Source organism: Polyodon spathula, chromosome 7 (genome assembly GCF_017654505.1).
Source record: "Polyodon spathula isolate WHYD16114869_AA chromosome 7, ASM1765450v1, whole genome shotgun sequence".
NCBI classification, from domain to species: domain Eukaryota; kingdom Metazoa; phylum Chordata; class Actinopteri; order Acipenseriformes; family Polyodontidae; genus Polyodon; species Polyodon spathula.
The window spans coordinates 30,046,329-30,065,096 of NC_054540.1; the positions used below are offsets into that span (position 1 = coordinate 30,046,329).

At 37.0% G+C, this 18,768-nt stretch overlaps 1 protein-coding gene across 2 annotated transcripts in view; it reads right to left on the reverse strand.

The window, feature by feature from the left end:
- LOC121318500 (LARGE xylosyl- and glucuronyltransferase 1) overlaps window positions 1–18,768 on the reverse strand; it is an 82,329-nt gene that overhangs the window by 53,520 nt on the left and 10,041 nt on the right. For both annotated transcript variants that reach the window (XM_041255233.1, XM_041255232.1), the window contains exon 2: window positions 1,959–2,152. In XM_041255233.1, coding sequence (XP_041111167.1) covers window positions 1,959–2,064 — 106 coding nt within the window. In that variant the 5' untranslated portion in view covers window positions 2,065–2,152. The remainder of the gene's footprint in view (window positions 1–1,958; window positions 2,153–18,768) is intronic.

Consider the following 18,768-nt stretch of genomic DNA (forward strand, 5'->3'; position numbering starts at 1 on the left):
TCACTTCCTCAAGGATTAGGTTCAATCTTTCCAGGAGAATCCTCTCCATCAGTTTTGAACAGGTGCTAAGGAGCGAAATCGTCTGTTAGCTCTTTGGGTCTACCTTGTCCAAGGAGAATGGCGCCGACAAGAGGGAGGATGGCTGGCTCTCTGATAGGCCGCAGTATAGTTCTTTATGAACTTGCCGACTGATGTTTTTGTCCGTCTACACTTTGGAATTGCCCCGACCAGTTGTGCTGCAACAGCATCTGGGCTTACTTGCGTGGTTTGTAAGCGGCTAATGGAGCACCACCCAAGAGATAAAGGAGCCTCCATGCTTTGCAGCTTGATCTTCAAAAATCAACCCCCACCCCAAACATTTTGCGCCTACTTCAATTACAGAACAGGACTTTGATAATATACACCCTCTACAATTTACTTGAGAAAAAAATTCTACTTTTCATGCTCACACATATTCTTCTTATTTTTATTTTTTAACCTTTATTTAACCATGAGATCCAATTAAAATTAAACATCTTCAAGGCAATGTGGAGTAAATAGTTCTAGAATATTGGCATACATTTCATGTCATTATTTGTAAGACCACAACGTGAAAAAAACTGATTACTCTTTTTCCAAATTCTGTGTTGAATTTTAGGAAGCATAAAGGTTATGGAACATGAGGCCTAAGATCCGAGATTATAAGTCCTAACATAATTAAATTTATTGAGAAAGTGCAGGACTAAACAGTTGCATACCAATGTTTCAATCTTCGCGAGGACAAGGAAGTCAGGCCAGCCAGTCACAATGCTGTACAGAGTATCCAGAGCTGGTTAGAAATCTCAATGCAACATGATACACGGATTCAACTTTCTCAAGCACATATTTCCCACAAAGGATTTTAAGGATAGCATATTGGATTTAGTCATATGACCCAATTTCTGCAACTTAAAGTTATATAAATCACATTCAAGTTTCACTTTATGTCAGTCTCCCTCTATTACATTAACCCTTTCCAGTCATCAAAAAGACGTTAACAGGTCCCTATTAGTTTTGAGTGATCAGGAGATGATTTATCAGGTTGCACTACTATGAAGATAAATACAACAAACAAGGGGTGGGGCGGGGCTGGAGATGCAGTACTGAGTGTCCTGTTGATATGCAGTGCCTTTTAAACCTGTTTTACTATGAACATTTTAACGGCGTGTGTAAAATAAACAGTGCGCTTGAAAATAAACTGGACTCGACGCGCCTGACAAATGCTGAATAAATGGACTGCAAAGGGTTAAAAATAAATCAATTTGGGTTCCTCACTTCCTTATGTCACCTGGCTTCTTGACTGAAACCAAAAATCCAGCATGGCGACAGAGCGAAGATGCTGTTAAATGGAAGCAAATTTCGTAAAACTTTGTAACTAAATCGTACAGAGTATTCAACATAACATGTTACTAAAGAGATTAGATATATCGTCAGATTTAAAATATTGCAATGGCCCCTTTTGTATATTTCCATATACATCTACAAAACGACACAAAAATCACTGAAAACAAAAAGGAGCACCCCCTACTGACAGTTTACCGAGTTACATGTCGAGTTACCAGAAAACATGATTATTAACGCCAAAAAATAAGCTATTTAATTATCAGAAAGTATTACAAGAGGTAAAAAAAATACTAACTTTTGACTGAGTCTTTTCTTAACAGTAGACAGAGTACACTGTAGTTCCCTTCAAGACGTATGAATTTATGGATTTATTAATTTATGTATTTTAAGAAACACAAAAGTGCCTCTTTGTAAGCCTGTCTTCCCCAGTTTGGGGATCCATTGTTGTTGTAGCAGTCATCTATGATTGTATGTATGTTTTATTTTTTTTTTACTTTTTGTACATACGAAATGTACTTTGTACATGCATAATTTTCTGAAATTTCAACCAATTGGCTTAAATCATGAAAACGATCTGAAGTGCTGCAGGGTCTTACCTTGGAAGTTCCCAACAGAGAGGTACAGCCAGGTGAGAGCAGGAATGGAGAGAAGGGCAAGAGAGGCAACAAGGAACTTCCGGCGCCCACGACACATTCCCAGCATCGTCTGTGGAGCGTGTGGGGGACTCGGAGCACAACACAACCTCTATGTGGGCAAGAGCTGGTCGCCGGGGGGGCGCATGGCACTATCTCTAGAGAAAAGGTGAGAAAAACTAATTCATAATCCACGCACATGCACAAATCTACACAGACCTGGAGTTCTGAAACTTGAAATTCCCAAATAAACAGTAAACCATACATAATACAGGTCTTGAAACTTGCACTAGCCTTGCACCCAGTCCTTGGTTTCAGAACTTTTCTGGTTACAGTATAGAATTAAAATGACCAGGTGCCAGGAGCTTGAACGAGTAGGTCCCTGCTCTGAACCGATCACACTTCATCATCAGACCCAAGTCCGTAGATTTACTAACTGGAGCGGTTTATGCAGCCGAAAGGGAGGAATTTCTATTTAACATCAAACTCCTGGCTCCTAATCATTTTAATAATACTATTCATTTAAGGTGGTTCTGAAACCCAGGACTGGATAAAGATCTAGAATTTCAAACATTATTTATGCATTCCTCCATCTTTGTTCTGGTAGCTTCCCTTAAGTTAAAATATAGTTAAATATTATATATATATATATATATATATATATATATATATATATATATATATATATATATATATATATATATATATATATATATATATATATATAGATCAAAAACATTTTCAGATTGCTTGGCATAGATTTAGAAAGCATGGGAAGAACAGTTGTTGGCATGCTGTTCTGTAAATTGACAAATAGTGCTTGTGTTGCACTACCTTTGACAGATTGTCTTTGTATAGTATATGGGCAGTACCATACTTTAGTGTTTTAAAAACACTGAAGTACATGTTAATTTATAGTGCTTTGGTGTTAATAAAACAACTACAATGTAGTATAAAGATTCCCTCAGATATCTGATGGATCCCTGGAAACAACTGCATTGCACATGAGGGTCTACTTTACCGTAAAATCTTTTCATTTTACATACACTCTCGGGCCCCTTTTTAGGCCCTTGACTTAATATCGTGTTGGGCCAACATTTGCCCTGATCACAGACTTACATGGCATAGACTCTACAAGGTGTCTTGAGGGATGCTAATCCATTCAGTCATTAATATTTCACTCTATCAGTGTAAAGAGGTTGGCAGAGAACCATGATGATGATGATGATGAATGCATCATTCAAATTAATCCTAGTCAATTGGATAGGAACCAGGGACAGTGATGGTCAAGAAAGATGTCTGAAGTCATGTTTCTCAAACCATTTGTTCACTATTCAGACACGGTGGATAGGTATATTATTGTCTTGAAGGTAGCCACCATTATTAGGGTAAATTGTTGGGTGGACTTAAACCTAACAACTCACAAGTAAGCTATGGCATTCACCCCACACCAGGGTGATGTCAAATCTAGTCAGGTAGTGCATGTTGGCAAAAACATACCTCTTTCTAGCCTGCCAATACTGCATGACTTGCAAAGTATTGGCACACTGCATAATGACAGAACTCTGCCCAACATTGGACCATTTAGTATACCAAAATATCAAACAGGCTCATGGAAAACAATGATGGTGTTTTCAGTTTTGCAATGTGAATAAAAAAGGCAGCCATTTATGTTTTTTTTCTTTTTAAATAAGCTGGGAACCAGTACAGTAAGGTTTGATTTTTTTTCCTTTATTAAACAAATCATGAACAATTTGATTGAAATCAATGTGAACTGTTGAATTTAAAGAAATATTGAAAAGTTCTTATGGTTTTTAGCATCAATACTATGTGGATACATTGCTTTTTAAATGGAAATGTGTGAGTGATACATGTACATTAAAATGTGTTAGTTACAATGAGTTTATGTTTAATGTATGCCAACTTTTCTCTCCTACAACGGCATTAGTATGTTTTCAGATATTTCAGTGCAAATATTGTATGGTCCCAAGTGAGCCATGCCTGCCAACTGTCAGTCTGCTGTGTGAAACAGGTCAGAGAAGTATATGAAACTATGTCAAGAAGTTGTTTCACCTGTGCTAGGATTACAAATGCTCCAGTATAGCTTTTTGTGAGTTAACTTGCTTTTCTTTGTAATTAGTTACAACCAGAACTCCAAACAAGCTGCGTACCAGGAGTTTTACACACTGAAAAAATATTAATTACGCATTGTATTTACATCTAATGTTTAAAGAATACGCATTACAATTTTGCTGCACAACAACAATTATTCACATATCTAGAACGCTTTTCATCACAAGGATGCCAAAGCACTTCACACACACACACACACATACACAAAGAACAATTATTAAACCATCACATAAAAAAATCCAATTTGATAAAACAGAAATTTTAAAAATGTGGTTTTAATTGTAAAAAAAGCTAGTTTGTAGAAATAGAACAATTAAAAGAGGAGTCTACAACAATTATTTTAATTTTTTTATTGTTTTGTTTTTATAAAATTTGAATTTAAAAAGGACAAAAACAAAATGCAGTTTTGACTGTAAAACAATCTTGACTTGAAGGGGAAGGGAAACGGCAGGACTTTTGCGTTAAATGATCAAGTGCTAAAGATTCCCACTCGAACACCATTGTATTTGTCATATAACACAACTAAAAGACTTTGAAAACTATGACAACCAGCACTTAGATTTTAATATGTTTCACCATATTGACAGAGTTTTCCCGTGACGTCACTGGTTGGAGCACTCGACTGGCAAGTTTGTGAACAAAGATGGCAAACCTCACAGAGCACTGGTAGTGACAGTTCTTTATCAGACTTTAAAGAGCAACACTCTATTGGTAAAAACTTTCCAGTGCCGTATAAATTTGCCAGCCAGCGCCAAATAGGTCCTAATGAAAGAATTTGAATTCCTGGGAATCTGATCCAGATAGTGAGAGATTCGGATCCTGACATAACAGCACCCAATTTCTGTTGCAGCTGCTTTAACTGCACAGTAATGCCGACATGTGAAGAATGAGTTTGTTGTTTTGAAATTCCTCGCATAGAGCAGAAAATTCCCGATTTGCCAATTTAAAAATGGTCTGCCTCGATAGAGAAGTCCTGGATACTGCACTGCTGCTTTTCACAGACATCCAAACTGACTCTCTATGACCGATAGCCAGCAGGTAGCCTGTGTTTGTATTTATGGGTTTCATAATTCTTGTACACATTATATTATTACTACTATTAAATAATAATATAATAATAATAATAATAATAATAATAGATATTATATTATCCCCCTGCCACGGGTATTACAAAATATATAGAACAGCTTCAATGCTTTACATTAAACAATAAGCTGTTAACATATTATTATTATTTTTAAAGTCGTATCATTTTTATCTCACGAATTGGCAACATTATAACGAAAATAACAAAGGGCCTAAAATAGAGCCCTGTGGAACACTGCAGACAATGCTGATTTCACTTCCCCAACGAGAAGAACTAAAACCTATCACAATCCCATTGAGTTTTCAACATGATTCAATAACATGGTGGTCCACAGTATCAAAAGCAGCACTTAGATCTAGGAGAAATAAAATTGTGGGAAAGCCAGAGTCAGAACTTATAAACAGATCATTTACTACTCTAACAAGGGCTGTCTCGGTGCTATGTGCAGCATGAAATCCAGACCGACATTTTTCATATACGACATTAAGAGATAGAAATGTGTGTAATTGATTGGCAACAACTTTCTCTAGACCCTTAGCTAAACATGGCAGATTGGAGATTGGCCTATAATTATTAAAGGACTTCGGGGTCCAAGGCAGTTTTCTTGAGCAATAGCTACCTTAAGTGCTAAGGGAACTATGCCAAAATTTTACAATTAAAATGTGAGTATTAATAACACAAAAAACATATTTTAATAGTTAAGTAGTAATCTAGTGGGTTTCATATGCAGGGCTAGCTCTGTCAGTTCTTTTAAGGTAATCAAAAAAAAAAAAAAAAAGCCTCCATAACTGCCTTAATAGGTCTAATTGGTACAATTATAGAGGAATCTTCTGTAATAGGAGTCTGTAGAATCTGACTTCTGATGTCTAGAATTTTATTAAATTGAAAATTATTTAAGTCATTGCAGCTAAAAGAGGAGACACTGTTAAGGGTGAGTATTAGGGGGAGGATTTATTAATTTATCTAGGGAAGCAAAAATAAATCTAGGATTAGAATAATATGACGACCTAGCCAATGCCAGAGCCGTCCTATATTTTAACCTGATGGCTTTTCCATGCAAAGTAATGCGCATGCAGTTTAGATTCCTTCCATGTATGTTCCAATTTGCAACCCTCACATTCCAATTCACAAGTCATATCCAGGGACGGATTAATGCATAAAAGTAGGCAGCTGCCTGGGGCCCAAAGGGGGGCATTATAAAGATTTTTACAAATCGGTGCTTAAAGCCCAGAATCCCCAAAAACCTGATTCCCAACCCTAGAGAAAGAGCATATTCTTTAACAGAGAGTCAAAAAGCACCTACGATCAACAGTAAAGCAAGGAAAGCTCACTGCCTTTGCTGTAATGGCGATTGAGAGAAGCCACGTTAAACTGCATTTGATTTAAGGTTGCCAACAGTCCACACATTTAAGACCAGTCAGTATAAAAATAAAAAAATAAAAAAAATGATGTTGGATTTAAATACACATGGCATACTTTTATTATTGCTTTGTGGCTTTCCCAATCTTCTCGCTTATGTGACAGCAGTGAAAAGTATCAAAAGAAGAATGCCAATTAACAAAACTGTGCTGAAATTATTACTTGCAGCTTGCAGTGCTTTTTTTGTTATTGGAAACATGCTGGATATCCTTGACGGAATTTATACAGTAATAAGTGACTGACTTGACAGATCTTCGATGGGATCTAGCAGCTGATGAAAACTTGCACAAAACTGAGCTCTTGTCTACACCTAGCAGAGCCAGGTTTTTCTACACTTGCCAGGCTTTGCCACATAGTAGAATTAGAACATGTTTTTGGATGACATTCTGGATGGAATTCTGACTATCAAGACTGCTGTTAAAAACAGCACCAGATTCAGACCAATGAAGCAAATGATTATGTCTGCAAATATGTCCATGTATGACCATAAGTAAATAAGATCTAAAGAAATGTAAGTGCACAAAACTAGCCTATTTTATAATGCATTATATATATATATATATATATATATATATATATATATATATATATATATAATATATTATATATATATATTGTTATATTTTAGAATGATATATAATAAAAAAAAATCTTACTACATGTCAATAAAAAAAAACCCAACAACAAACAGGTCAGTTACAAAAAGGCCACTATAAATCTGGTTGGCAACCCTGATTTCACGACACGACAATGTACAGGTATTTGTGGACTATTGGGGACCTACAGTTAGTGGACAAATAATATCACTGTAAAAACAGTTAATGTTAAATGTGCTTTATTCTGCAAGATTCTTTGCGACATATATTGACCATATTCTGCTGTTGTTGTTAACATGGCTGTTATGTTCAGTTAAGTAATGCAGTAGTACAGCACCGCTATTACGTTATGGACTGTCGCAATAGCTACTGTAAACTGAGCCAGCTGGGTTTTAACGGCAGTCACAAAAGTGTTAGTGGGACATGTGTGTGCTGTTCCCGATCACTAAATTCTGTATTGTGAATACATAACAATGGTATCCAAGCAAAGCATTGGGTGGAATTTCTTTACCAAGCAGGAGAAAACTGAATTTTCAAACTCTCCCAAGGAAATATTTCATTCAAAAGGAGGAAGTACACTTACTTACTGTGCTCCACATTATTTTATTTTGTATTTATTTGCTTATTTACTTTTAAATAAAGGCTAATTATCTTTATGGCAAGAAACTATATCTGCGCAATAACTGTATTGGAAGCCACACAGTTATAATTAATGGATCGCAGAGTTATCACTGACAAACCCAACAGGATGTTATGTTGTTTTTATTCCCCGATTTAGTTCCTGACAAGAATAGTCGCCACGATTATTGTTATTGAGATGTACCTGCCGCTCGCTGTGTTATTGTTTTCTGTAAAACACTGATATCCCGACAGTTAAGAAAAGGCTTAATGCAAAGCTTGTTTTAACATTGTCTTTATAATGCCGACCAGAGTCCCGCGCTTACAACTGTATTGCCATATTTTTTTAATGTTCTTTAAAGTCTCAAATTAATAAAATCGAGACCCGGGTAGGTTTGGTAATTTAAACCCAAGGGGTACCCAGATTTTGTTTACAAAATGCAAAGTAAACAAACAAATAAAACACCTAACACTAACTAAACACTTTTTCCAGGGCAGGTAAGCTGTTTACCGGCTTAAACAAACACAGGAACAAAAACAAAGTATTCAACCATAACCACTGTACAAACACAGTCCTCACACATGGACTGCTTCCTGTGTCGTCCTACTCGGCAGCCTGGAGTACACGGACTGCTGCCTTTTTATTTCTGTCAGCTGGCTTCAATTTACAATAATTGGCAGATGAAAACAATTAACAAATAAAACAATTAACAAATACGTGTTTAGCAGGCAGGATTTTTAACCCCATCCCTGCTGTTCTATAATACATACAGAAGACTATAATCGATAGATGAAAATCATTATTGTCCAAATCATAATTAATTAATTAATTAATATATTAGTAACAGAAATAATAATGACTTCAGTCAATTTCAGATCCAAACTCGATTTTTATTTAACAAGGGTAACTAACAATTTAACAGGTCGCTGTGGGCCACGACCTATGCCGCAAAAAACAAAACAATAACAAAAATAAATCTCAGGGGTAGAACTATTCTGTTTAGTACTTGTGTCTCTCTGCTTCCAACAACAACAACAAACACTCCCCCTGTCACTGGTGTAGCACTATGGTGTAGCAATTATGGTTGGACAACTACTCACTTCTAAATCTTTTGTAGTCATCTGTGTATTACTTTAGTATAAATACATGTTAATTTGGATTCATATGTTGTTTTTTTCTGACTTTATGTGAACGAAAAAACACACATTTGCCCATTTTCCCATTGGAAATAGTGATATTTTTAAATATCACTGTCCTGGTCACAAAAGCAAAGTTTGTGGGGAATAATAGCCATTTTCTATACTTTTGAGGCATAAGCAATTAGGAAATAACACTTACTACCCAGGAACAAAAAGAAAAAAAAAAATGTTACACGGTGTAATTCAATCAACACCTGGCTACATTCTGCACATGTATTTGGCAGGGATAGGAATTAACCCTAAACCTGCCAACCACCACCACAAACACACCCAAGCCAACCAGGGCTGGAATCTTAATTTCCAGCCTTGCCATATATAAAACACACACTTTCATATTTACTATATATAACTTTTTTATACTGGCAGGGTTTCTGCCCTGCCACAAGGACCTACAGTACATTATTCCTGCTAATGATGCATATTCCTTCCAGAGGATAATGAGGCGGGAATATATAAGAATATGTTTAGTTTCTCTTTTTTTTCATTAATTACATACTCCCCTGTCCAGTTCTAATGAAAATCACTAAGAACATTAATTTGTCACACGTCATTCTTACACTTGCATGTTTACAGTGGATGTAGATGATGGGAATGGTGATTTGTTTCATGCTACTGTTAATCTATTATTTACAATCATGGCAGAATATGAACAAGATGCACATGCTTGCGCTCCAGAAAATACTGACTTTACATTTTACCATTATAATCAATCAATCTATTTTATATAGCACCTTTCATAGTGGATGACCATCACAAAGCACTTCACAAGATGCAGACACAAGATCTTTTTTAAAATATTATGACAAATATGTTTAACGCTGTACAAGGCACTACACCTTTAAGGGACTGGGGGCTTTTTCTCCATTCTTATGGATTCAGCCCATGTCCGCTTGTTCTTTTTGCTGCTATAACTGTATTTTGTCTTGTATGTAGATTATGTGCATCTGTATTCCTAATGGTGCAGCAAGAATTTTTTAGAACACCTCATAAAAATTAAGCTTTCTCTTCAGCAAATCCCAACACAGCTAGCACAACCGCAAGATAATTGACACTGCCAGCAGCTAATGAACAACAACGTCAATTTCCTAGTAGTAATTCCCAAGGCAGACCATAATGTGATTACGAGACAAAACGCAATTTACTAAAAAAAACATACTATTCCCCATACAACTCAAAATGTTTAGCTTTCTAAGCAATGAAGCCACTGCTGCAAGTGACAGCAGAAGCATTATATTTGGCCCACAGAGTAAACTGTGGAAAGCCAGGTTTGTGGGGGGTTGTGTCCCAGTTAATACAAACCAAAAAGTTAACCTTCTGATAAAGAAGAATGGGGTATCTCTTATTGTATAACAGATGCGTAACAGAAGCATTCTGTTACTGTGTCGGTATCCACTGAGAGACGAGACACAGAGGTTGACGTTCAGGCACCAACCCCAGTGTCTCTTTCAAGGCGTCCAAGTTTTATTTACAAATTACACACATGCAGGTGCAGCAGTAGGTGGCCGCCACTAGGATACCAGCAGTGGTAATCCTTGGGCAGAAGGTCATATTCTTAGGTGTACATGAAAATAATTAATATAAAAAGCCAAAAACAAATCACTGTTTTATAAAAAAAAAAAAAAAAAAAGCTGGCCGAGGAGCACTACCTCTGCTAAAGGAGGGTTCCGCTCGCGGAACCTTCTCCCTGGCACATACTAAACAGACTCTTGTGGGAGCCCCTAAATGACCGTATTCCTTTGAATTTAAGATGCCCACAAATTTAAGTAGCAGCTCAAATTTGCTACCCTCAATTTGAGGAAAAAATAAAACATGAAATAAATATGCATTTGTAGAGATACAACCTCAAGTACACATATGGAGGCAGTTTGCAGCTGTCTACTAAAACACAGAGCATTACAGTTATGTGCTTTTAACCAGGGGGGTTTGTTACACACGTGGGATATCACTAAACAATACTGAGGCAGTCACAGAGCATTAGGTGTTGACACGCCACACAGATCTAATAAACACAAGTGCTGACCATGGATTTTGCCTAGACGTATTTGTAATGTGGTCAGACTCCCCCCACAGTTTATGTACAATGTACACTTTTACCTTCACATGTTTGTATGCCTATAAAATTATTTTATAATACTGTAAGTGTTCAGTGGCTAATCATTTTGAGTTTACTTACGGTGGAGGAGAGCAGAGTGCCAGAGAAAATGCATGACTAGAGGAATTCACCAAACAATTAATTATAACCAAATTGTGTATTGGGTTGGGGAGTTCTATCGTAATTTTAAAAGCTTAATAAATATAATGAAGTGTCACAAATATAAACACCAACGGCACTTGAAACATGTGTATATATAGCCCACAATCTTACATACTAAAATACTGTAGTGATCCTGAGGGGAGGGGAGACAATTAGGATAGTGTGTGTGTGTGTGCGTGCGTGCGTGCGTGCAGGGGTTGCTTTGTGTGTGTGCATGCAGGGGTTGCTTTGTGGGTGTGGGTATGCAGGGGTTCCTTTGTGTGTGTGTGTGTGTGTGCTCGCATGCAGGGGAATGGGGTTGCAGGAAATACATGGGGAGTGGGGGTTTGTGTAAGGGGCTGGGGGAGCGAGGGCACATAAGGGGGTACGTGGAAATGACCGGGAGACTCTGGCAAGACAAATGAGAGAGGAAGGGTGTGCGTGAAGAGAGACAGAGAGATAGACAGATAGAGGGTGAAAGTGTATAGGGAAAAGCAAATAACAATTGAATTCATTTATTTTCATTTTCAGCTCCCAGTTCCCTTCCCTCACTTTATTAATTTATTTTATAAATTATTGCTGTACCACAAATAAATGGCTTGAGCCTTAATCTACTCACAGTTGCAGTCTCATTTCTGTCCCAAAAAGAGAAAATGCAACAATACATACAAAAGTAAAATGTCATCATAAGAAAATTAATTCCAACTAACATACAAAGATGGCTTACGGTATTTTTTTCTTTTTAACCAAAAAGAAATTGCAACTTGCACGTTAAAAGAGTTTTATATAGTAAACTGTGGCAAAACATCCCCCTGAATGAGGGTAAATGACTAATGGGGTTTAATGCAGTTATTTAATCTTTTAGATAATCGTAAATCAGCATTTCATACTGTATGTGAAGTGTTCTAAATATATGTACACATTCTGCGTGACAAAACAATGTTAAATGAAGTTTAGAAATTATAAACAAAATAGATATTCCCATAATTTTTTTATTTCCATTTGGCTGGTGCGAGAATCATCTTCCTATACATTAGTAGTTTCCATAACAGCGAATTATGCTTCCATTCATTTCTTGATCTCGTTAGCATGCATTTTGATTAACGAGTTCCCCTTATCAAGTCGTTGAGAATGGAAGTGATGTATGCGACCTGCGACAATTAAGCTTTTTAACGAGAAATGCGTTCATTAACAACCTCAGACTCAATTTCAACGGATTGATTTCATTAACACATTTTGTTTGAAAAATCACTAGCTACTAAAAGGTCTTGTTACTTTACTACGAGTTTGATACAATAACACTGTTTTTTTTTTTTTTTTGTTGTTTTTTTTTAATCCTGTCCAATGTCTCTTATACAAAATACTCATAGGCTATGATACATCATGAAATCGTGTTTTTTTTTTTTTTTTTTTTTTTTTACTTTAGAACTGTGCCATATGTTATATGCACACAATGATATCTGGACAAAGGATAAGATGTTCTGGAATTTTAACAACTCTGCAATGGTTGCATTCCGGTACGTGATTTTTTATTTACTGTATAACTGAACATGAGGCATTATAATTTTAAACAGTTCCATACACAGATGTGTTATCATTCTGCACAAAAAAAAAAAAAAAACTGTAAAAATATCTTTGACTTACTACTGATCTGATCTGCATTCTGAAAAACATTTTCCAATGTTATTGTGGATTTATGCCACACAATTATGAAAATCCTGACTGTTGTACAGTGATTGTCACACTGGAGGACAATTTAGAACAGACTTCTGTTTAGAACAGATAATCCCCATGGATTCTGACATCTGCTCACGGCTGGTTGAGCCTATGGATTTGCTTTTCTTTCCCAGAAAACCTGTTAAGAAGCTTTGTTTTTTTCTCCAAGTAGCTGGTCTATGATTTAGAAGAATATCAGAACCTAACTGGATTGAACTGCAGTCCTATTCATATACAGCATGTGTAACATAGCTTCACTAGGTGGTGTATGGCATTTTACACAGATCTAATCAATTGTCTGTGATGATGTCACATCACATCTGGACCCGTTAAAACTGTAGTTCTTTTTATAAAAATATTTTACAGGAGGTTGTTTTAAGCTTTGAGTGCTTCTTGTCCCCCCAGTGTCAGTGTCACTCAGCCATCTCCTTGGGAACAGGACACAAACACACTCAGCTGAAGCCGCAAACAAGAAAGGCTGGAGTAACCAGAGCCAGTGGTCAGAATATTTTTGTATCTTCTATTATAGGCAGTTTCACTTATGTATAGGGTCCTGGGCATTTATCTTGGTAACTGCTAATAAGAGTCTACTAGTACTAGCATGAAAAGTACACTTGTCTGATATGACTTGAAAACAGAGAACCAACAAAATAATACATAGTTCATATATCAGCGTTTACGTTAATTGGCAATTACCCATCAAATGGTTTTAAAAGCTAGTTGACGGGCAGAGACTGAAGCCACCTGTCAGTTTGACTGACAGCAAACGGTCCGTGACGGGACCGCTACAAACACTGACTGTCACTAACAATAACGCCTCTAGTGCGCCTCAAGACTACACCTTTAAAAGGCACAGGCAATCAAATTAGTGAGTGATTTGGCATCTCCTGCCTTAGCGAGTGCTTGTTAATAAAGGAAGTCCCCGATAGGCTGATTAAATCCACGCCCTCTCCTTTCATTCCTCCTGGAGGGAAGGATTTGTTTATTTCATTTTCATCCATGATGATTCTGATTGACTGTGCCACACATGTTCGTTGAAATGAAAGCATAAAGTGCAGTTTATTTTTGCATTTTTTTAATGTGTTCTCTACATATGCCAGTCTGGTCTGATGTATAAGTTTGCACACCTTCCTGTATTTTCCGTATAAAATGTTTTATTTCACGCTGATATTATACCTGTGGTTTTCAGTTACACAAAGAACTAGTGTGTAAAAAATTTGAATTAGAAATTACAAGGCAGAATAAGAAAGATAAATAAGAAAAAATATTGGCAACTTTTGAAAACAACTTGTTATAAACCATGTTCTTTCATTTTCTCCATAATTAAAAAAAATCAGGCTGCCAAGTGAAAGGAACGAGTGGGTTTTTTTTTTCCACCTACAGTATACCTATTTATTCTCTAGAGAGAGAGAGAGAGAGAGAGAGAGAGAGTGTGTTTTAGTGAGAGTTATTTTTGGCTCACTGATAAGGCCACGTCTCAGGCAGTAATTGTGCATGCTGCACTTATTCTTTAAATAAATTATATAAAATATGCAATGCAATATTTTTTTAAATAGCATGTTTACACAGATAACCATGAATAAACTCAAATAAAATAAGAGCATTGATAACATCTCGCTTTGTTTCAATTGGGCAAATTTGTCAACACTACTCTGCTTTAAAGATCGCTCATCTCTAGTACAAGTATCAGAGAAAGTGGATTCGTAAATAAATCTACTACAGTGTTTCCTTTGTCTAATTGAAAAATATATAGGAGAGAAAATTAAATTCTAAATACTGAAATGTATTATTTTTCTCAAGAACAGTCACCGAAATTCAGTACTTACCCGACATATTAACACCCCGCCTCTGCTCACGAATGATTGGACAGCTGTCAGATCTTTCACTTTCCCATTAGCTACTCTCTCGCCTTCAATTTTCATGCAGAATACAGTGTACGGCCTCTGCTTGCTTACGACTGGACAGCTGCTTAAAACTTGGCAGATATTTGACTCTCCTATTGGTTAAACTTATTGTCAGTACCTGCAACTGAAACAGACAGTTTACGCCTGTTTCAAATGACAAACTTGTTTCTAACATAAAAATAATTACAACATTAATTAAATGCTTTTAACATGCTTTTATATATATATATATATATATATATATATATATATATATATATATATATATATATATATATATATATATATAAAACACACACACACACACACACACACACACACACACACACACACAGTGCCTTGCAAAAGTATTCAGATCCCTGACCAATTCTCTCATATTACTGAATTACAAATGGTACATTGAAATTTCATTCTGTTTGATAATTTATTTTAAAACACTGAAACTCAGAATCAATTATTGTAAGGTGACATTGGTTTTGTTGGGAAATATTTTTAAGAAAAATAAAACACTGAAATATCTTGCTTGCATAAGTATTCAATCTCCACACATTAATATTTGTTAGAGCCACCTTTTGCTGCAATAACAGCTTTGTCTTTTGGGGTAAGTATGTATCAGCTTTGCACACAGTGTCGGAGTGATTTTGGCCCATTCTTCTTGGCAGATTTGCTACAGGTTGTTCAGGTTGGTTGGACGACGCTTGTGGACCGCAATTTTCAAATAGTGCCACAGATTCTCAATGGGATTGAGATCAGGACTTTGACTGGGCCACTGTAGGACATTCACCTTTTTGTTCTTGAGCCACTCCAATGTTGCTTTGGCCTTGTGCTTGGGATCATTGTCCTGCTGAAAGGTGAATTTCCTCCCAAGCTTCAGTTTTTTGGTGGACAAGCAGATTCTCTTGCAGTATTTTCCTGTATTTTGCTCCATCCATTCTTTCTTCAATTGTAACAAGATGCCCAGTCCCTGCTGATGAGAAGCATCCCCACAGCATGATGCTGCCACCACCATACTTCACTGTAGGGATGGTGTGTCTTGAGGCATGGGCAGTGTTAGGTTTGCGCCACACATAGCGATTTGAGTTTTGGCTAAAAAGCTCTATCTTGGTCTCATCTGACCACAAAACCTTTTCCCACATCGCAGCTGGGTCACTCTCATGCTTTCTGGCAAACTCCAGATGTGCTTTCAGATGGTACTTTTTGAGTAATGGCTTCTTTCTTGCCACCCTCCCATATAGGCCAGTGTTATGCAGAGCTCTTGATATGGTTGACTGGTGCACCATTACTCCACTCCCAGCCACTGAACTCTGTAGCTCCTTCAAAGTGATTGTTGGCCTCTCTGTGGCTTCTCTCACAAGTCTCCTTCTTGTTTGAGCGCTGAGTTTTGAGGGACGGCCTTTTCTTGGCAGTGCCTGGGTGGTGTGATGCAGCTTCCACTTCCTGATTATTGATCCAACTGTGCTCACTGGGATATCCAAACACTTGGATATTATTTTGTACCCTTTCCCTAATCTATGCATTTGTATTACTTTATCTCTAACTTCTGCAGAATGCTCTTTGGTCTTCATTTTCCTTCAGATTCACAGCCTTACCAATGATCCTTCAACAGTGGGGTTTTTATCCAGAAAATGTGACAGCAACTTTAATGGTTCACAGGTGGAGGCCAATGGTAAGGTAATTGTGTCCTCGTTAGGGCAATTTCTTTCATCGGTGCAAACTGGGAGCTTCCACAGCACAGGGGTTGAATACTTATGCAAGCAAGATATTTCAGTTTTTTATTTTTCTTAAAAATATTTCCCAACATAAAACCAGTGTCACCTTACAATAATTGATTCTGAGTTTCAGTGTTTAAAAATAAAATATCAAACAGAACAAAACTTCAATGTACCATTTGTAATTCGGTAATATGAGAGAATTGGTCAGGGGTCTGAAAACTTTTGCAAGGCACTGTGTATATATATATATATATATATATATATATATATATATATATATATATATATATATAGGCTGATGGTTATGCTGTTGTTATGCAAACGATCATAACTGGTTTGCATCCCTAGTCAATGTCATGGTTTTTATAACCTGAGCAACAGAATGGCGCAGCAGAGCTACTGTATGTACCGGTATGAAAGGGATTATCTTGAACTTCTAGGTCTTTATCACCCAGATACAAAAAGTCACATCACCCCAATATTGTCAACGTAAAGGGTGCCGTTAGATTTTGCCTAAAGAGTTGCTATAAAACTGAAAACATGCAGTTGCCAACCAAAAGGGTTTATGAGATACCGTATTACAGGAAGTTGGTGAGGCGACTGCAGTGGATTGGCAAACTCATACAAGGTCCCCCTCACAGGGATGCTTAAATATAAAATAATGTAGCAAGCATTCATCCAAGAACCACATTTAGTTTAAAATTGAGCATGTGTAAAAATAGTGAAGTAGAAGGTAGTGAGTATTTTGCATCATGCCACAGTACCTATGCTTATGCATTATTTTACTACTGTAACATCTCAAAAAGCTCTGCAAATGTCATATTCTTTGAGCGCTGGATGCAGAATCAGCTATCTCCTTTGTTTATGTCTGTCTTACCTAGGTTGTGCATGGGGCTATCAAATACGCCCTTTTTTGTTTTTTTCGTCTCCTGTCGGTCTTACTCGGCAAGCGAAAGGTTTTCTCAGCTTTTTCCGGAGAAAAAAACGACAGAGAGCTGTGCTTTATGTCTTTCTGATGATGTCAGCCAGGGTCAGACATAAGACTGGAAAGGGAAAATTGTAATGTTGGACCAGGACTGCAAAGAGTTAAAAGAAATACAGACAGTACACAATGCTTGGTATTGGGTAGGTCCAAATAATAACACAGATTCACAAAAATCTTCCCCTTTTATGCCGTCACACAACCTCTTGGTAAACGAGTGCAACCGCCTCTCCAATCTGCGGCTGCTACGTCATTTCCCTTCCGGGTCAATGCGTTATTGCAACGCAGTCTCGCCCCCTTCCTGGCTGGCCGACTGCCCTTGAATCCAGGGAAAGAACTGTCAGACCAGCCCGTCCAGGGAACTCTGTTCTCGCTGCTTAGCGCCCTCACAGGTCGGGAGGGAGATTTACAAGACCCCCAGAATGGATTAAAATCTGATCTTAACTAAAGGCTCTTTTCACATGCACAGTTAAATTACCTGGACAGTGCCTCTGTAGCCCTGTGCTGAAGAAAGTATTATTTGTTTTAATCTAGGGCTTGTTATTCTCAATTTCAATGTTTATTTTTTTTTAAATGACCAACAAAAAAAAAGCCTTACACAAAGTGAGGTGACAGATTCTTTCTGTTATTGTCCAATAGTAATCTCCTGGAGTTTTGAGGCATCTTGAGAACTTCTCAAATCAAATAACAGACAATAAGAGAATCACAGTGTGGGAAGACGTCCTCAGCAATAGAACACAATAAACTGTTTTATAAATGGGAGTAAGGGAGTAATTCTGGAATCCTCACTTTCATCATACACAGATTAGCAGTTAAGATAACGCAAAAATTTTACATATAGACAACTATGTGTACTTGGTGAATTCACAATATTGGCGCCCGTATCAAATCCGTTCTTGCTAGAACTAGAATTGTCATATAACACGTTATCTGCACAATACAGCCTCAGAACATACTGTCTACTGAAACCATAAACCCACCATAAAATTGACTGACAGATGTTTCAGCAGTTGATTGAATGTTTTGTATTCAGCCAAAATACCTAAAATGCAACAGCATTTGTTAGTTTCCAGTAGATGCTGTTTTTGTAGTACTGCCTGTCAAGGGGTGTCAGTTACCAGTCATGTGACTGACAGCAGTGAAGAGAAACTGAAGTGAGCATAAAAGGGTGTAA